We start from the raw sequence: 20,700 nt of genomic DNA on the forward strand, positions 1-20,700 counted from the left end.
TATTGGCTCCGTCTTCCGTCGGGTCCCGTTCACAACATGGTAAAGGGTTGGGGCTTTCACTCCCCATCCCCTGTTGCCCAGCAGGCCGTGGGCGGGCCGGCCAAGTGTCGAAGGGGGAGTTGGGCCCACCGGGTAGAGCTGGGTGCAGGGTGGGCGGACTCCAGGAAACGAGCCGAGGGTCAATAGAACCGATGCCAAATGCCAGCTGTGACGTTATTGATATAAATTGGGACCATATAGAACATGGGTTGCAACCAAGGTCCTGCAGTGGCACCAAATCTTAGATAAAGGGGGTCATCTAAGGTGTCTAAGACCAGATTATGGGTTGCTAATTATAATTATGCTGTCTATATGTCTGTATCATTTGTAGTTAAAGTTATAAGTATTGGCTCTGTAATGTCTATAGTTTGTATTCTGCTCTGCCTCTGGGAAGTGTCCCAGACAAGCTGATGTTAGCCCGGCATAGCTGGCTTGATGGCCCATTTAAAGAGCCATCAGCTACACAATTGACCCATGGAGAGAAGGCAGACACGCCTTGTGACTCAGCAGAGTATGCAGGGACTGGCTCATGTGACTCAAGGCACCATTTTGCTGTAAATTTCCACAGTGAAGACAAAGAGATTCTTACACCTGGAAAAGTCTATATAAGCCTAATGCCTCATCTCCATCTTGTCTTCAATCCTGCTTCTGACCTCTGGAGGGACTTTGCTACAAACTGAAGCTTTACACAGGGGACTGAACGACCCATCCCGGTGGGGGATGTATTCCAGAGACTTAATCTAAAACCTGCAGTTTACTCCAGCACTGCTGCAAGCCTGAACTAAGAACTTTGCCATTACTGTATGTAATTGATTGCATTTAACCAATTCTACCTCTCTTCTCTACCTTTTTCCCTTTGTAAATAAACCTTTAGATTTTAGATTCTAAAGGATTGGCAACAGCGTGATTTGTGGGTAAGATCTGATGTGTATATTGACCTGGGTCTGGGGCTTGGTCCTTTGGGATCGAGGGAACCTTTTTCTTTTACTGGGGTGTTGGTTTTCATAACCATTTATCCCCAGGACGAGTGCACTGGTGGTGATACTGGGAGACTGGAGTGTCTAAGGAAATTGCTTGTGTGACTTGTGGTTAGCCAGTGGGGTGAGACCAAAGTCCTTTTTGTCTGGCTGGTTTGGTTTGCCTTAGGGGTGGAAAAACCCCAGCCTAGGGCTGTAACTGCCCTGTTTAAGCAATTGGTCCTGATTTGGCACTCTCAGTTGGGTCCCGCCAGAAACGCTCCGTCACAGTGGCGTAGTCGTGCTAGGATCCACAGAACCAGGTCAATTAAGCTTTGGGTCAGAACCCCACGCTATCCAAATTTTAACTTTGGGATTGAGAGTTTGGTTGGTTAAAGATCAGTGACTATGAGACAGAGAGCATCAGGAAAAGCAAGGAAACTGCAAGCCTTGAGAGACAGCCTGCAGTTTGATTATGAGCAAGAACTGGCAGAAATTCGAATGGAGAAAGAGGCTGATGAGAGAAAGAAAGAAGTTGCTAAGAGAGAAGAAAAAGCTCGTAAGAGGCGTCTGGAGCTGCTGGCTGCTGAGAAGAAAACTCGACAGATGCAACAGGAGACAGCTAGAATCCAACTCCAAGTCAAAAAAGCAATGGAAGAACAGCAAAGACTGTATCCTCTTGAAAGTCCAGTTTGTAACAATGTTGGTATGTTGTATAACTCTGAGCAGTTGTCTGGGGGTAACCAAATGTACCCCAACAATGCCACCTTTTATGTCAATGCTGTTACTGTGGGTTCAGTAGGGGGTGGCCCCATAAATTGTGGCAGTGCTATGTATGAGAGTGTAAAAGTCAATGGTAAAAGCTGTTTAGGGCAAATTATGGCTTCTAACATCACTCTTGTTAAAGCAGATCTGGTCAAAGAGGAAGATTATTTACCAAATCAGAGTGTGAATGTTGTGATCCTCTGTGAGTTTACTGTCCGTGTGCCTTTAGCCAGAATCCACCTTGAGTGGAATGGGGCTCAGCATGAAGTGATAGCTGGCGTCAGGAAGTTATTGCCTAAAGATCTTTTAATTGGGGAAAATGTTACAGCCTTGTTCAGTCCAGGTAGCCAGTTACAGGAGAGGAATGATCTTAAACCTGTGTCTATTGTGGGCAATGATTTGCCTGAGGAGGGTTGCTCCAAAGGTTTGTCTGTGCAAAAAAGCAGTTTGTCTGGGAATGAAGTTTCTGAATGTCTGTCTAATGTCTCAGAAGTGAATCTGGAGTTAGATCAAGAGCAAAAAGATCTCATTGGGGAGGAAAATGTTTCTCAGGTTAAATCCCTAACTGAGGAAGGAGAGGGTAAATTTGTAATGGGTAATGGATTGTTGGCTAGTGCAGCTGGTAGAAGTAAACCTGAAATGGGTAACTGTGATTTGCTAAAAGTAGCTCAGTGTAGTGAAAAGAGCAGCAGCTTATCTGTTGGGAGAGGCAATGTGCCTGGTAGGGAAAGTTTGCCGGAGCCTAGGCAGCCTTGTGAGCTAATGGCTTTGTCTAATCAGCAGTTTGGGAAGGGAGGGATAGTGGAAGATGAGTGTCCCTGTCCCTTACCTGTTTCCTGTGTGGAGAAATGTGACAGTGAAGGGAATGTGCCTGTGTCGGTCAGGGGTATTGACTTGCCTATGAAGGAAGCTACCCCGGTCTCCAAGCAGGTGTCTGTGAACAGCCCTGTGTGCTGGGACAAGGGAAATGAGGTCCCAAGCTGTGTGCCTGGTGAAGGAGAATGTGTCTCCGGCTCTTCTGTGTCTGTGGAGCAGACAGAAGGGGCCTGTCAGCCTGTAATGGTTGAGGGTGATTCAGTTGTCTCAAAGTTGGTTGTAAATACAGCTAAAGCCCAGGAAGGGAATGGTCCTGAGTTTGTGTCTGCTGGGGGGAATGGCACTGTGACTAGGTTGCATCCAGTTAGTGTCATAGCAAAATCCCAAAGACCAGACAATTCTGGTGCTTGTAGTTTGCCAGTTGCTAATGTGTGGTTGGAAAAGGGTGCAGCAACTCTGTCTGATCAGGGTGATACCCCAGCCAGGGCACAAGGAGAGCATAAAGGTGATTTAATTGTGTTACCGACTGACAGTTTGACAACTTGTAGCAAGAAGGAAAAGATTCCTGAACTTGTTCATGGCCAAGGGAAGGAGACTACTTCTGACCTGTTATCTAGAAAGTCTGTAGCATCTGTGGTTGCTCAGGGAAGTGTTCCTTTAGAGCAAGCCCTAGGTGAAGAGGGGAAGGGCAGAATTTCTGAGAGGGGTGAATTGCTGCTTAGAGAAGCTCCTAGGGAAAGGAATCCTCATGGTAGCCTGTGCAAGCAGTTTACTGCAACTGAAGGGTGTAAAAGTGATTTAATCAAGAAAGTTTCAGTTCCTAACCGCCAGAAATTTTCTGTCGTGAATGAATCCACTGACTTTCCTTTTGAGAGATCCAGTGTGGGCAGCTTTGAAAAGGTCTCAGGTGGAGTAGAAGCTGTTAAGGAAGTTGAGCAGCCCTATAACCACCTGGCTGTGTGGGGCCAGCTTGTTGGTGGGGAGACAATGCTGTTGGGACAGGAATGTCTCCATGCTGAATCTGTAAGTGAGCAGTCGGTGCTTCAGGATCTGAGGACAGATTCAGTTACTGGTGTTTCAGGGCAGAACAGTTGTATGGCTAAATGCTTGAGGAGGCAGGGGAGAGCAAGCCAGCTCTCACCCTCAGACTCTTTGGATTTGTGTGGTATCTCTGTAAGACAAAGTCCAGCCGTGGAATCCATAGCAGCTAAGAAGTTAAAAGCGAGTGTCTGTGTTGATGCGAATTACTTGGCTGGCAGGGAGAAGAAAGACTTGCTAATAGCTGTTAGCACAGAGGGCCCACCCCATCAGCCAGTGAATTCCGTTAAGCAAGAGAAATCAGGGTCTCATCCTGCAGGACAAGAAGGAAAGAGAAGACTGAATTTTGCAAAGGGAAGCCACAGGTTAACCCTAAAATGCCCAATCTCCAATGGTATTGAGCCAAGGGTATGGCATGACAAACATGATTGTAAATGGACACTTGCAATGAATTTGTTGTTATTGCTGATGCTAATTTTTGTAACTAATGTGTTGCTATTGCCAAGGACTGTAACAATGTACAATGTGCCTAATCTTTTGGAAAATCCCTTAAACATATTGAAAGGAATACATGAAAACACACTTTATGTTAAAGGGCCTTGCTATACTGATGTTTCACAGTTAATGCATGTAAACAATGTTGGAACTTTTCACAGGGCAAAATACATTCCAGACCTGATGTGCTGTATGAAAGGGGAAACTGAGGCACACTACCATATTGCTTTCATGGCTAAATGCCAAGATTCCTGTTCTATGACCAACATCAATATCTACATTGGTTTAATGTTAATTGGGTTCAAAACATTGGCCAAGGCTGGTATGGATAAAGTAGCTGTTTTCTTTAGCTCTTGGCAAGATCACATGAAACATACAGGAACCATGCTGCAAAAGCTAACCAAGTTATACCTTGAGTTTGTAAGGAGATTCATTCATGTTATTGAACATGACTTTGATAAACCATTTCGGTTATACACTGGTACGGCCTCTAGCCCAACACTAGCTGTAGTGAGACAGACCCAAGGAAAGGGGGCTCTTGGGATGCAGTCAGTGATGTTTTGTCATCCCTTCCTGCATCAATTTTGCGTTGGGGGTGTGACGTTATTGATATAAATTGGGACCATATAGAACATGGGTTGCAACCAAGGTCCTGCAGTGGCACCAAATCTTAGATAAAGGGGGTCATCTAAGGTGTCTAAGACCAGATTATGGGTTGCTAATTATAATTATGCTGTCTATATGTCTGTATCATTTGTAGTTAAAGTTATAAGTATTGGCTCTGTAATGTCTATAGTTTGTATTCTGCTCTGCCTCTGGGAAGTGTCCCAGACAAGCTGATGTTAGCCCGGCATAGCTGGCTTGATGGCCCATTTAAAGAGCCATCAGCTACACAATTGACCCATGGAGAGAAGGCAGACACGCCTTGTGACTCAGCAGAGTATGCAGGGACTGGCTCATGTGACTCAAGGCACCATTTTGCTGTAAATTTCCACAGTGAAGACAAAGAGATTCTTACACCTGGAAAAGTCTATATAAGCCTAATGCCTCATCTCCATCTTGTCTTCAATCCTGCTTCTGACCTCTGGAGGGACTTTGCTACAAACTGAAGCTTTACACAGGGGACTGAACGACCCATCCCGGTGGGGGATGTATTCCAGAGACTTAATCTAAAACCTGCAGTTTACTCCAGCACTGCTGCAAGCCTGAACTAAGAAGTTTGCCATTACTGTATGTAATTGATTCCATTTAACCAATTCTACCTCTCTTCTCTGCCTTTTTCCCTTGTAAATAAACCTTTAGATTTTAGATTCTAAAGGATTGGCAACAGCGTGATTTGTGGGTAAGATCTGATGTGTATATTGACCTGGGTCTGGGGCTTGGTCCTTTGGGATCGAGGGAACCTTTTTCTTTTACTGGGGTGTTGGTTTTCATAACCATTTATCCCCAGGACGAGTGCACTGGTGGTGATACTGGGAGACTGGAGTGTCTAAGGAAATTGCTTGTGTGACTTGTGGTTAGCCAGTGGGGTGAGACCAAAGTCCTTTTTGTCTGGCTGGTTTGGTTTGCCTTAGGGGTGGAAAAACCCCAGCCTAGGGCTGTAACTGCCCTGTTTAAGCAATTGGTCCTGATTTGGCACTCTCAGTTGGGTCCCGCCAGAAACGCTCCGTCACACCAGCGCCAGCGGGGGGTCAGCTGCAGTCGTAAGCCAGGGATCAGGAGCGGAGAGACAGAAGCCAAGTGCTGGCACCGGCGGCTCATCTGGAGTCGGGAGCCAGAGGGTGAAGCTGGGGGTTGAAGCCAGAAGTCTGAAGGAGGGAGCAGAAGGTGCAGCAGAGATGAAGCAGGCTGGAGTGGGGCTGGAGCAGGGCTGGAGGAGGGATGGGAAGGGCTGGAGCAGGGCTGGAGCAGGGCTGGAGCAGGGCTGGAGGAGGGACAGGAACAAGGGCTGGAGCAGGGCTGGAGCAGGGACAGGAACAAGGGCTGGAGCAGGGCTGGAGCGGGGCTGGAGCAGGGCTGGAGCGGGGCTGGGAAGGGCTGGAGGAGGGACAGGAACAAGGGCTGGAGCAGGGCTGGAGCAGGGACAGGAACAAGGGCTGGAGCAGGGCTGGAGCGGGGCTGGAGCAGGGCTGGAGCAGGGCTGGAGGAGGGACGGGAACAAGGGCTGGAGCAGGGCTGGAGCGGGGCTGGAGCAGGGCTGGGAAGGGCTGGAGGAGGGACAGGAACAAGGGCTGGAGCGGGGCTGGAGCAGGGCTGGAGCAGGGCTGGAGGAGGGACGGGAACAAGGGCTGGAGCGGGGCTGGAGCGGGGCTGGAGGAGGGACAGGAACAAGGGCTGGAGCGGGGCTGGAGCGGGGCTGGAGGAGGGACGGGAACAAGGGCTGGAGCGGGGCTGGAGCGGGGCTGGAGCGGGGCTGGAGGAGGGACGGGAACAAGGGCAAGCACAGCTGCAGGCCTGGCATGCGTTGGGCAGCCACTGATCTGCTGCAGGGGGCCAATAAGCCGAACTGCTAAACTAGCAGCCAGTCAGCGGCTGTGGCCACTCGAAATGTTCATGCTGTGTGGCGGGGCTCGTGGGTGGCTGAGCAGCGCGGTAAGCCAGGGAGCAGGCCAGCAGCTGTCCCCGGCTGCTCTGGCCCCTGACATCCCCAGGTTGGTCCCTTCCCCTCCCTCCCCAAGGCTGCCCCGGGAGATCCCGTCTGCTCCTAGCGTGGGAGCAGGCAGATCTCGTAGCTGCGGGGCAGGGTGGCGAACCCGACCAGCCTCGGCGAGATGTCGATGTCTTTGGGCTCCACGGGGGAGCGGAAGCGGAAGTTCTGCAGGATGCTGGTGAGGAAGAGGAAGAGCTCCATGCGTGCCAGCATCTCCCCGAAACAATACCTCTTCCCTAGGCGAGAGGACAAAGGAGGCGTCATGGCCCGGCCGGAGCAGGGTGCCAGGGGCAGGTGAGACTCTGCGAGGGGGTCTCCCCCCTTGTCCAAACTCTGCCCCAGTCTGGAGCAGCGGCGGCAGGGCTGGCCTTACCGTGAGGCGAACGGCCAGACTTGGGGGGGCAGGGGAATGCCACTAGGACCCAGAGTGTAGGAACTTGTGTCTGGTGCTGGTGCAGATGTTCTCTCTGCCCTAGATGCACAGAGCTGGTGGAGGGCTGGGCTGGAGGCAGGAGGGCACAGGAGACATAACAGGCAGGCAGGAGAAAGGTGAGAGGGAAGAACAGGAAGCAGCAGGAGCTGCAGGGAGAGAGGGGAGGAGGAGCCTCTTATGTACCTCTGGAGCACCCCAGGAGCCTGGACTGATTCAGCTTCCTGGTTCCTGCTGCTTCCCTGAACCCGCTTGAGGGGAACAGGCAGCCAACTGAAGTAGTAGGAGCTAGTTAGGCCCTTAAGAGGCTGAGATCTTCCCTCACTCAGGCCCTGCGACCAGCCTGCTTATTTGTCCCCTTCAACTGAGTGTTGGGAGCCTCTCTAGCTGGCACAGAACAGCAGCCATGAGCGAAAGAAGAAAACGCCCCTCTGGGGCAGCATTCAGAAAAAGAAAGAAAGCAAAGGAAGCTTTTCTATCTAAGCAGGAAGGAGCTCTCCTGAGATACAGAGACACACATGTTCACGGTGACCCTTCCGGCCCCAGTGAGGATGTGAGTGGTGAGGAGATGCCTGATCTCCCAGGTAGTCAGAGTGCAGGTGACCTGGCAGCTACTGCAGCATCCATAGCTCCATCTCAAGTGGACGTAACCAGGCACATTCCTGAAGAAAAGTGTAGCTCAGAGACGAGTGTGGTGGAGGCGCAAGAAACAGCTGCCGCTGAGTTTAGTTCCTTAAGATGATCCAGGACTGTGGACCCACTTGAGCAGTAGCCCAGGGGCCTTCCTTGTACTGCCTGGGCCACAGCAAGTGAAAAAGAGGCCTTGGCTTAGGCACTCAAAACCCCAGACTGCTGCAGACTGGTTTTGTTGCAAACTCTTCCTGTCTCATGTTCCAGCCACATTGGGTTCTACAGGAACAAAGGACTGGAAACATCTGGCTAGAAATCTGTCATGCCGTGAGAAGGAGCAAAGCACCAGAGAGCTTCCATAGGTGGAAAGAGCTTGTGTCTATGGGACATTTGTGTTCGCTTGAGTGACCAGTTCTGTGGCACACAGCTGATAATTACCCAGATGTGTCCGTCAGCCTCACCTGAGGTCAGGGCACCACTGTGCTAGGTGCTGGACAGACCCACGGGGAGAGACGGTCCCTGCCCCAAAGAGCTCACATGGTCCCAATTCCCCAAGGGGCTTCAGTGCACACCTACTCCCGAGTGTGTGAGAACAGCCCCCTTGACCTCAGTGGAGTGACACTGATTTACACCGGTGGAGGATCTGGCCTCACTGACTCCAGTGGAGTGACACTGATTTACACCGGCTGGGAATCTGGCCCCACCGACTCCAGTGGAGTGACACTGATTTACACCAAGGGGTGATCTGGCCCCACTGACTCCAGTGGAGTGACACTGATTTACACCGCTGGGGATCTGGCCCCACTGACTCCAATTCTCACAATTCTCTGCACGCAGGGTGAGGTCTAGTGGCCGGGCGGCCGGGCCAGGCCCGGATCTCGCTGCTTGGGACGCTGGGAACCGAGCTCTGCGGAGGGATTCCTACCTATTGAGAAGGGCACGAAGGCGTCGCTCTTCTTAAACTGGCCGTTGCCATCCAGGAAATGGCCGGGGTCGAAGGTGTCGGGGCTGCTGAATTGCGTGGGGTCATACAGCACGGATCCCAGCATCGGGTACACCTCCGTCCCCTGCGGGAGGAGAAGGCGACAAGCAGCAGGGATTAAACGCAGATAACCCACAGCGCGGCTGTTGGGGCACGATTCAGGGTCATTCTAACCACGGGTGGAATTTGCAGCAAAAGCAAATATTAAATCGCAGGAGCCTGGTCAGGCCACAATCCGACGGTCACGTCTCGGCACGTGTCTCCCAACACCCTCTGCTCTAGCTACTGCACTCGGCTCCTCCCGGAGCTGGGAAGGGAACCCAGGAGTCCGGACTGCTTGTTCTCACCACACTGCCCCTGAGGATTGACGCTGAGATTGCGAGCTCTGTGGGGCAGCGTCTTTTGTGTGTATTTGTACCGCACCGAGCGCGGTGGGGTCCTGGTCCGTGACCGCGGCTCCTCAGCACGATGGGAACACAAAATACAGCCAATAACAATCCTGGGTCAGGCCCTCAGTGGTGGTGCCTGCATTGATGTACACGGCGTGAACCTCCTGGCTTTCCGTACCCGCCGTGTGCATTCTAAGATGGCACTAGAAGTCAGGCTAAGGGTATTTATCCACATGGATGAGTGTTATTGTTAGGTGTCTTACGGCACCTCCCAGAGGCCCCAGCTAAGATCAGGGCCCCATCGTGCCAGGTGCTGCACAGACCCTGGTGGAGATTGGGGTCCCCTATTGTGCCAGGCGTCGTGCAGAGTGAGCGATATTCCCTGTCCCAAAGAGTTTCCAGTGTAAATAGCAAAAGGGGGAGGGATCATTAACAATGTGACACGTGGGGGAAACTGAGGCACAGGGCAGCAGCCAAGGTCACACAGTGAGCCAGAGCGCGGAATAAAAGCCAGGTCCTGTAAGTCCCTGCCCACTAGGTCACACGACTTCCCAGAGGCAGGCTGCGACGGGGTGTGCATACCCCGCACTGGACGAGATAGGGCTGATCCCACATTAAGTCCCGCCCCTCGGACCGAGCTGGGCATGCTCCGTGTGCTGCCTCAGTATAAAAGGGAGCAGCCCAGCTCGTTCTAGGCTGGCCACCGACGAGAAAGGACGCTTGGTGGAGGCTCCAGCCCAGGGGCCGCTTCAGCCCAGACTGCAGGAGCCAGAGACCCTGGGGCCCAGACCAGAGACCTGTTGCCTACGGCCAGGCGGCTGGCGTCAGAGTCCCAGCCAGCTGCCGGCGCCGAGGCGCTCGGAGCCCCCGCCGGTGAACGGAGCCCGGCGTCAGGACTCACGGCAGGAAGTGGCCCAGGGAGGCGGGGTGAGCGGTACCTGCCACCCAAGGAAAGTCAGCATGTGGCGGTAGGATCCCCGCTGGCTGGGTGCTGACCACACCCACCAGTGACAGGGCCCTGGGCTGGGACCCGGTGGAGCAGGGAGGGCCCGGGACCCCCTACCCTGACTGCCCCAGGACGGCGACCCCTGACTCTGGCCATTAGGCCACACGGCCCTGCACCCAAGGGCAGCTATCTTGACTCTGGCCACTGAGCCGGGCTCGTTCCAGTCTAGGGTTGTCTGGCGATCTGGCCTCACGATCCGAAAAGAGGACGGGGTGCGCACACCCCGTGACACAGGCCTAGACCCAGGTGTCCTGAGCTCCAGCCCTGTCTGCGGCACTGCACCGGCCTCCAGAGAAAGCGACAGTGCTGAGCCCTGCACAGCCGTGGGGCGGGGCGGGGGGGGGGGCGGGGGAGAGACGCCCCAGGACCCTACCTTGGGAATAGTGTATCCCCGGAACTGGGTGTCCCTGGTCACCCGGCGCGCCAGGCCCATGGGGATGACGTCACAGAACCTCTGGAACTCATGGATGACGGCGTCGGTGTAGGGCATCCGGCTCCGGTCCTCCATGCTCGGGGCGCGGTTCCGCCCGATCACCCGGTCGATCTCCTCGTGGATCCTTTCTGCAGAGACGTCAGCACAGCTCAAAGGGGGGCCCTGTGCGAATCCAGGCTGACCCCCGGGGAACCGAGATCAGAATCTGGCTCTGCCCCCACTGCCGTCAGGGGGTGGCTCTGGATTTGCCCTGGGGGAACCGAGATCTGAATCCAGCCACTAGAATTGGAATCTGAAATAGCCACACTGACCCGGTGTTCCCTGACCGCCGGCTTCCTTTGGAGTGACACAAACAGGACACAAACTCACTGCCGAGCTGTGACTGACCGGCCCCATCCGGAGCTGGTGTAAATGGAGGAACCGCCGCTGCCCTCAGCAGAGCCCGGCTGATTTACACCAGCTGAGGATCCGGCCCTTTGTGGTTCCTTTCTCCTCCCTTTGCAGTTACCTTCGATCTCCGGGTATTTCAGCAGGAGGAGGAAGCCGTAGCGCAGGGTGGTGCTGACGGTCTCCGTCCCGGCGAAGAAGACGTTGAGCGCCGTCAGAACAATGTTCTTCAGGGAAAACTCAGAGGAAGGATTTTCCTTTTCCTTGAAAAGAACAAGGGGAAAAAATCACAGGCTAAAAACAAAGAACTCTGGGGATGTGGCTAAGCTCAGAATCCGGCCGTGACTCCATTGCTCTGCATCAGTTGGGGTCCCCGTGGTGCCGGGCGTGGCCCAGACAGGCAGCCAGCGACTGCCCCCCTTCCCTCCATCACCTTCCTGCAACCCCCCTGCCGGTACCTGCTGCATTTTGACCAGGAAGCAGTCGATGAAATCCCGAGGGGCGCTGGGGTCCAGGGTCTCCTGATTCGCCTTCACCTTCCTCTCGATGAACTTCTCCAGCCCTGCCAGCTGCTTGAACGCTGCGCGCTGGGGGCCGGGCAGGTAGCGCATGGTGCCCGAGAACATCTCGTAGAGCTGGGGGGCAGGGAGAGCGGAGAGCCCGCTGAACACAGGGTGGGTTGAGAGCCCCCATACACATCCTCTCCCTGTGCCTCCATCCCCGGACCTTCCTTCTGGCTCTTTAGCTCACCTCCATCCCTGCAGATCTCACTCCCTGGGCTGGCTGGAGAGTCCCCTAGTTAATCAGCTCTCCCGCCCTATCCCTGCAGCCTGGGCCAGGCAGGTCTCAGGGCCCTGGGCCTCACAGCCACAGGATCCCAGCAGCGGCCGCACCACCAGTGCCAAATCCACAGGGAAAATCACCTCTCTGCGCCTACTGGAGATTCCCCTGTTGATCCCTCCCAGGATCGCGTTCGATCTCACGTCCAGCTGATGGTCCACCATGACCCCCAAATGTTTTTCAGTCACTGCTTCCCAAAGCAGAGTCCCCCATGGCATGAGTGCAGCCGACTGTCTTTGCTCCTGGATAGATCTCTTTACACTTAGCTGTACTAACATGAATGTGGTTCGCCTGTTCCCAGCTTATCAAGCGATCTGTGTCGCTCTGTACCAGAGAACTTCCCTCTTCATTATTTACTCCCAATTCATGGGCCATCTGCAAATGTTATCAGTGATGATTTGGTGTTTTCTTCCAGGTCATTGATAAAAACGTTAAACAGCATAGGGCCTTGAGAAACAGACCCACTCAATGATAACGATCCCCTTTGCTATTACATTTTGAGATCTATCAGTTAGCCAGTCTTTAATCCATTTCATGCGGGCCATGTTCATTTGATTGCTTTCTAGTTTTCTAATCAAAATATCACGCGGTACCAAGCCAAACGCATTATAGAGATCTGACTACAGATTCCATCAGCACTATTAACTTCAACCACACTTGTCACCTCCTCAAAAAAAGATCCCAAGTTGGTTTGACAGGATCTTTTCTCATACACCCACAGTAATTTGCATTAATTACATTTCTCTCCTTGCATTCTTTATTAGTCAAGTCCTGACTCAGTCAATTGCTTGTGATCGAGGTCAGACTCACAGGCAATAACTACCCGGATCATCCCATTTACCCTTTTAAAAATTTGCCACACCTTAGCCCTTTGCCAGTCGTCTGGCAGTTCCCCGGTAGGGTTCCCACCAGCCCTGTATTACAAGGGATGTCCCTTATGTCATGGTGTGGCCTGTACTCCATCAGCCCAGGATGCTTTTTCTCCTGCATTTCAACAGCAGGGTGCCAGTACTCACGGGGGCATCGTTCCACTCCTCCAGGCTTTGCACACGGTCCTGTGCAGGCTCTGTGTGCCATAAAGCTGCACTGAAGGGCCAGGATCGGGGGGGGGGGGGATGTCTGGCGGGGGGGGGGTCAGTACTCCCTGAGGTGCAGCCTAGAGTTACCACCTTGGAACTGCAAAAAAACCCGGCACCCCCACCCACAAGGCAACTCTGCAATCGCCTTCCACCAGCCACTTCTAGCATCCAGAGAGAGAACGTCACGGGGGCAACCAGGTGTTTGTTTTCTCAGCCCGTTTTGCCAGCCGGTCTTTGCCAGGCTGTTCTGCTTCGCCAGCTGTCACTGAATGTGCAGTTTCTGATGCGAGCCTTTCCCCCCCCCCCCCGGGGGTGTAGGAGGATCACTCGCACCATCGCCCTGACCTGCCGCTAGTTATTACGGCTCGCACGTCTCCTCCCTCTCTCGCACGCCCACGCGGGGCACTGCCTGTGGGTGGGCAGACGGCTGCCGTCGTTTCGCCGGGTGTGAGCTGTGATCGCTTTAACTGCGGACGTGGGAGAGCGGCAGCATCTTTAGCCGGGCACAGAAACGTTTCACAGTAGCGAGCCCGTGTATTGTGAGATTAATGCAAATCTTTCGAGCCACGTTAAAAAAAACCAACCCCAAACCAGTAGGTTAAATTATTTTTCTGGCAATTGGCAAATCCATAAACCCCCCCAGCCAGGCTGGTAAAATACCAGCCAAGCGGTAACCCTGGTGCCGTCTGCCCGCTTGCAGAGTCTCTGCCGTCGTCCCCAGCAGCAAGAAACACGCCCGGCGAATGTAGGTGAGTCCTGCTTATTATGAACAATCTCGGGATGGGACGAGGGGTATCAAAGCAGCCCCTTAGTCTGGAGATGCAGTGTTTGGCGCCCTGCCGCCAGCACGCCAAGCCTCGCTGGAAATGGGTCCGACTGGCCCGGCGGGGGACTCAGCCGGCTCTTTTGAAACTTTCGCTGTGTGATCTGTCAGTTCAGAGTTCCTCGGGGCTGGCTGCAGGACTGTGGGCATTAGGAAACCGTCATCTCTCCATGCCTAGGGGGTGTTTGTGCTGGCAGCGCGGTGGCTGCAGCATTTGCCTCTCAAACTCTTGTCCCCCAGAATCATGCTGTGCTTTCTCCTACGCCAGCTAACGCCCCCACTGGTGCTTTCTCTGGGACATGGCCTGGGGTGCTCCCCCCCTCCGCGACGTACCTGCCCCCAGGCTGTGGCGGTGAAGTTGAAGCTGTCCATCATCATGGAGAGCAGGGAGAGGAACTCCTCGTCCTCATAGTCGAACCGGTCCCCAAAGACCACGGAGCTGATGACGTTGGACACCGTGCGGCTCAGGAAGTAGGTGGGGTCAAAGGGCAAACCTAGGGGGGTACAACCAGCGTTGGGTGGGGCACAGGCGAGCCGGGGGGCTGTGCCACGGACCGTCTCCCCTCCATGGATCCCACAGCCAGGGCAGGGCTATCTGACAGGGAACCGAGGCCCAGAGAGACTAAGTCCCGGTCAATCTTCGGCGGAGCAGGGAACTGAGCCCACACCTCGAGTCCTAGGCTAAAACCCCACTCGCTGGCCATGGGTCGGGCCCCATCCCACTCCGTGACTTAGTTTCCCCATTGGCGCAGTGGACGTTATGACACTGACCATCTTTGCAAAAGTCCACAGGTAAGAACCACCAGCTGGGGGTCTGGCCCCATTGACTGTAATGGAGTTCTGGGCAGTTCCCACCAGCTGGGGGTCTGGCCCCATTGACCCCAGTGGAGCTTTGGGTGGTTCCCACCAGCTGGGGGTCTGGCCCCATTGACCCCAATGGAGCCCTGGGCGGTTCCCACCAGCTGGGGGTCTGGCCCCATTGACCCCAGTGGAGTTCTGGGCGGTTCCCAGCAGCTGGGGGTCTGGCCCCATTGACCCCAATGGAGCCCTGGGCGGTTCCCACCAGCTGGGGGTCTGGCCCCATTGACCCCAGTGGAGTTCTGGGCGGTTCCCACCAGCTGGGGGTCTGGCCCCATTGACCCCAGTGGAGTTCTGGACAGTTCCCACCAGCTGGGGGTCTGGCCCCATTGACCCCAGTGGAGTTCTGGGCGGTTCCCACCAGCTGGGGGTCTGGCCCCATTGACCCCAGTGGAGTTCTGGACAGTTCCCACCAGCTGGGGGTCTGGCCCCATTGACTCCAGTGGAGCTCTGGGCAGTTCCCACCAGCTGGGGGTCTGGCCCCATTGACCCCAGTGGAGCCCTGGGCAGTTCCCACCAGCTGGGGGTCTGGCCCCATTGACCCCAATGGAGTTCTGGGCGGTTCCCACCAGCTGGGGGTCTGGCCCCATTGACCCCAGTGGAGTTCTGGGCGGTTCCCACCAGCTGGGGGTCTGGCCCCATTGACTGTAATGGAGCTCTGGGCGGTTCCCACCAGCTGGGGGTCTGGCCCCATTGACCCCAGTGGAGCCCTGGGCAGTTCCCACCAGCTGGGGGTCTGGCCCCATTGACCCCAGTGGAGCCCTGGGCGGTTCCCACCAGCTGGGGGTCTGGCCCCATTGACCCCAGTGGAGCCCTGGGCGGTTCCCACCAGCTGGGGGTCTGGCCCCATTGACCCCAATAGAGCCCTGGGCGGTTCCCACCAGCTGGGGGCCTGGCCCCATTGACCCCAATGGAGCCCTGGGCGGTTCCCACCAGCTGGGGGCCTGGCCCCATTGACCCCAATGGAGTCCTGGGCGGTTCCCACCAGCTGGGGGTCTGGCCCCATTGACCCCAGTGGAGTTCTGGGCGGTTCCCACCAGCTGGGGGTCTGGCCCCATTGACCCCAGTGGAGTTCTGGGCGGTTCCCACCAGCTGGGGGTCTGGCCCCATTGACTGTAATGGAGCTCTGGGCGGTTCCCACCAGCTGGGGGTCTGGCCCCATTGACCCCAGTGGAGCCCTGGGCGGCTCCCACCAGCTGGGGGTCTGGCCCCATTGACCCCAGTGGAGCCCTGGGCGGTTCCCACCAGCTGGGGGTCTGGCCCCATTGACCCCAGTGGAGCCCTGGGCGGTTCCCACCAGCTGGGGGTCTGGCCCCATTGACCCCAATAGAGCCCTGGGCGGTTCCCACCAGCTGGGGGCCTGGCCCCATTGACCCCAATGGAGCCCAGGGCGGTTCCCACCAGCTGGGGGCCTGGCCCCATTGACCCCAATGGAGTCCTGGGCGGTTCCCACCAGCTGGGGGTCTGGCCCCATTGACCCCAGTGGAGCTCTGGGCGGTTCCCACCAGCTGGGGGTCTGGCCCCATTGACCCCAGTGGAGCCCTGGGCGGTTCCCACCAGCTGGGGGTCTGGAGCTCCCCTGACTCCGTGGCCCCGGCACTGGAGGAACAGGACCCAGACAAACCTTTCGTGCCCCGCAAGGCTTCCAGCAGGAACTGCGCCTCCTCCAGGATCCGCTCCTCGATGCCTCGCTTGCCCACCCCGAAGTTCCTCAGCGTGGTGATGGAGAGTCGCCGCAGCTGCTTCGCTCTCTCCCCGTTGCTGAAGATCACTCCTGGGGGGCGGGGGGGGGGGGGAGAGCAAGGCACATTTCCCAGCCAGAACATTATGAACAATCTCGGGATGGGGATGGGGCGAGGTGCTGTACAAGCATATCACTGTAACAGACAATTCCTGCCCCCCAAAAGGCGGGGGGCGGGGGTGCATGCACCTGGGCATGGACACACACGTGCACGGTCGGGAATTGTGCAGTAATTTCCCAGGTAATATTGTCCCTATTTTCCCCCCTCCAGCTCTGAGTGTCGAGCCGGTAGGAGGCAGCTCCCTGCTTTGATCTGCGGCTGCATAAAGACGGCAAATATTTTCGCAGTTGCTGGGAACGGCCCAGCCAGACACCCTGTGACGTTACTCACATAACCTGTGACCGTATAGATCATTGTTGCCACCGCTGTTATACAGCTGCAGCAAGTCTTGTACAGAGGTTGTCGTGTGAGGTGTCTCTGGAAAGGTTCTGGTTTGCTGGGTGTGGTGATGCCGTCTGTGGGGGTGTATCGGTTTTGTAGCTGAAGTTATGAATATTGGCTCTGTACTTGTATCTCAGTGTGTTTTGATTCTAAGGAGCCTCAGCGAAGCGTTTGGGCAGCTTCCCGAGAAGGGACTGTTCTCAGTCAAGAAACACTTAACGGACGATGGACTTTGGGAGACACCAATCCACCTCTGAGCTTTCCTGGGAACATTCAAACTAACATAGCCTGCAAACTGAGTCATGCCTGGACATGTGACTTTCCCATGTGACTCCAGACTCCATCTTGCTGTGATCTTGCACAGGAGAACCAAGGGGTTTCCACCCACAAGAGAAAGCCTATAAAAGGCAGCTGCATCTCCTCCATCCGGTCTTCAATCCTGCTTCTGACCTCTGGAGGGACTTTGCTACAAACATTCAGTCTGCACAAAGGACTGAATGACCCGTCCCAGCTGGGGATGTTCCAGAGACTTGATCTGAACCTGCAGTTTATGCCACCACTGCTACAAGCCTGAACTAAGAACTTTGCCATCGCTGTATGGAATTGATTCCATTTAACCAAGTCTAGCTCTCGTCTAGATCCTTTTCCTTTTATAAATGAACATTTAGATTTTAGTTTCTAAGGGATTGGCTGCAGCGTGATTTGTGGGGAAGATCTGACCTGTAGATTGACCTGGGTCTGGGCCTGGCCCTTTGGGATCGGGAGACCCTGATTTCTTTTCCTGGGGCGCTGGTTTTCATAGCCAGTCGTGCCCATGACGGTGGCCCTGGTGGGGATACCGGGAAGCTGGAGTGTCGAAGGGAATTGCTGGTGTGACTGGTTAGCCGGGGGGGAGCCCGAAGCCCTCCCTGGCTGGCTGGTCGGTTTCCTTGGTGGGCAGAGACACCCCAGCCTGGGGCGGTGACTGCCCTGCTCCGAGCAATCTGAACTGGTACCTCAGAAGTGTCCCACCAAAGGCAGCATCGATACACACCCCACCCCAACCATCCCTGCGATGCTGGCACAGCAGGTGCCAGCTCGTGCCAAGGACCCCAAGCCTCAGAGGATCCCTGGCAACTGCCTGGCTGGTGCCAGGCTGGCTCAGCTGTGAGAGTATTGTTAAAACAGGGATTAGAATCCGAAAAATGGGTTTAGTGTTTCGACTTTCTTCCATCCCTGTAAACTGCTGCCTGCATTCATCTCACCTGGAATATCTGCGTCCCACGGTGTCCGGCACTATTTAAGTGTTTGTATTATAAGCTGCTGTGACTGCAAATCTCCAGACAGGAGAGAGACAGCAACTACCGAGCCGATCTCTCCCCGAAGTCTGTCATGTCCTGCCCCGCCCACAAGGCCCTCGCCAAAGAGACGAACTCTGGCAGAACGTCAAAGAGGCCCAGAGACGGTGCTGATTGCTCTCCCCGCTCCAAGCAGATGAATTCCTTCCACCACCTGAGTTTGCAGCTGCCCGCACAAAGGGGGAAAGGAATGAAAAGCCCGAAGCAGGAGGAACTGGATCTTTATGCTGGTTGGATTCGGAGACGGAAGGATCATTCGCCATAAACAAAAGCTCCCCAGTGCTTAGCCTGGGTTAGTGCTAAAGGACAGATCGATTGGGCTTCCAGTGGTTCTCAGTCTGTCCCCCTTTCAGGAGCCTGGTCTGTCTTGCGAACCCCCACGTTTCACCTCATCTGAAAACGACTTGCTCACAAAACCAGCAAGAGAGAGAGAAAAACGAATCCCAGCCACCCGGTTACTGAAAATTGGCCGACTCGCTCATGTTTCCATGTAATGATAAAATAAATGAAATGGAATCTAAATATGGCACTTACATGTCCGTGGACAGTGCACAGAGCAGAATAAACAAGTCATTGTATGAAATTTCTGCTTGTTGTGACCTCGCTAGCGCTTTGTACGTAGCCTGGGGTAAAGCTAGGCCAGTGTCTAGGAGACGGGCCCCCGGGAAGAGCTCTGGTACCTCTGCGCACCCCTGGCTGAGAACCACTGGACATTTCTGTTACCTCTTGAAGCTTCCGACTGGCACGCCCGTGTGTGTCTCTGCGTTCCCCTGCCTTAGCCTTGTCAGTGTCTCTCGTTGCCTTTCCCTAGTTCATAGCTCTTCCCGCCGGACCGGTTAGTACAAGCGGCAGCTTTGGGGCAGGACCTACGGTGCGGTGGACGAGGGGCGCGGGACGGCTCCTTTGGGAGGAACCTCAGCAGTGCTGTGCTTCGTGGCGTAAGGGACTGTCTGCCGCAAAGGTGGGCTCCCCTGGGCGGCGAGAGAGATCGGAGCAGGGCAGCCCGTTTTGGTTGGACGTATTCCTGGAGGTTTCGGCCCGTGGCTCGTTAATTAAAGACAGTCCTGGAGGGGTGGCAGCCCTAGATCAGAGGAGCCCAGGGGACTGCCTGTGACTCCACGTTCAGGCTGTATGGTGCCTGAGGACGATCCGGGCGAACGCTAAGCAGAGAGCTCACAGCCGGCTCAGGGTGGGTGTCCCGCTTCCCATCTGTCTGCCCTGCGGCGGGACTCGAACTCCTGGGCTGTCGCAGGACAGCTCAGCACCCCCCAGCCGGACGCTGCCCCCCCAGCTCGCTCCCCTCCCGCGCACGCGACTGACCGTAGCCCTCGAAGAGCCAGCTGAAGGTGGCTTGTTCCCCGCGCCCGCTGAAGTCCTCGGCCTGGTCCAGCAGGGCCTCCTTCACCGCCCGGTAGCCGCACAGCACCACCACCCGCCGGGAGCCCAGGTGGAGGGTGTAGACGGGGCCGTAGCGCTCGCTGATCTGAGACGGAGACGCCGTGTGGGACGGGGGGACGGACGTGTGCCCTCTCCTCACTCCCATGTACCAGCCCAGCCCCCCAAACACAGGGCATCTGCTGTCCCTCCCACTCCTTACCCCACACGCATCCCCCTGGCCTTCCCCCAACTCAGCAGCCTCTCCCCACATACATACAGAGCACCCCCTCTCCCCTGCCTGTAGCCCCCTCCCCTTACAGCACCCCCACCCCTCTGGTGCCCGCTCCCCCAATTGCAGCACTCCGGCCCTTGCTCCACACCACCCCATCCCCTCCCCACCCCCAGCTCCCCTCCCCCAGCACAGCACCCGTGCCCCGTAGCTACCCTAGGGCGAGGTCGTCACAAGTTATTAATAAAGCTCCCTGGCTGCCGACGGGCGGGGTCACCCATACGGGGTCAGGACACCCTGGGGCGTCCCGGGACGAGCCCACCTACCTTCATCAGCGACTTGCGCATGTTGCTGAGCTCGACCTGCAGCAGGTTCCCGAGGAGGGGCAGCGGGGTGGGTCCTGGGGGCATTTCCCCCCGGCCCTGCATTTGCCGCCAGGTGGAGAGGAGCAGGAGGTAGGAGAGGCAGATGACCAGGAACAGGGTCACGGCTCCCAGGAGATCCATGGCTGGCTGGGAGCTTCCTCCGCTCCTGTGCCCATCTGCGATCCAGTCGGCTCTGCGGGCGGCTAGTGCGATTGCACAACTCGATTTTGGAATCCGGGTTTGGGTTCCTTCCAGAGAAAGCCCCGGAGTCCAAATTCCACATGTGCAGAAAAGCTGCGGCGATATCTCCTCTGTCTGCAGCTGACGCCCCTGCTCCGCTCCCCATCTTCATCCGGGACGTGGACGGGGGGCGGGTAACCGGAGGAAGCAGAATTTTAAAATGCTTTACACAAGAACACAGGCGTGGACGGGCCCTGCTGTGCACCAGCCCCTGCCAGCTCCACAGTCCTGGGCAGACACTTCTCAAGCCCCAACTTCAAACTATTTCGGTTGTTTTCCTGCTGCCGCCTCTGCAGCGTCCTGGCCGGACCAGGCCAGAGCACCCCGCACCCCCAGATACCACCGGGGATGTG

At 55.8% G+C, this 20,700-nt stretch overlaps 1 protein-coding gene across 1 annotated transcript; it reads right to left on the bottom strand.

Annotated features, from left to right (window-relative positions):
- Window positions 1-6,473: 6,473 nt before the first annotated feature.
- LOC120388413 (cytochrome P450 2A13-like) lies at window positions 6,474-20,248 on the bottom strand. Its single transcript, XM_039510228.1, has 9 exons — window positions 20,069-20,248; window positions 19,457-19,619; window positions 16,241-16,390; window positions 14,092-14,252; window positions 11,475-11,651; window positions 11,138-11,279; window positions 10,570-10,757; window positions 8,745-8,886; window positions 6,474-6,995 (listed from the first exon to the last, which is right to left on the bottom strand). The coding sequence occupies exons 1-9, from the start codon at window positions 20,246-20,248 to the stop codon at window positions 6,814-6,816; spliced, it is 1,485 nt and encodes a 494-aa protein (XP_039366162.1). The 3' UTR covers window positions 6,474-6,813.
- Window positions 20,249-20,700: the final 452 nt, after the last annotated feature.

The sequence above is a fragment of the Mauremys reevesii genome, linkage group 22 (assembly GCF_016161935.1).
Source record: "Mauremys reevesii isolate NIE-2019 linkage group 22, ASM1616193v1, whole genome shotgun sequence".
Lineage (NCBI taxonomy): Eukaryota > Metazoa > Chordata > Testudines > Geoemydidae > Mauremys > Mauremys reevesii.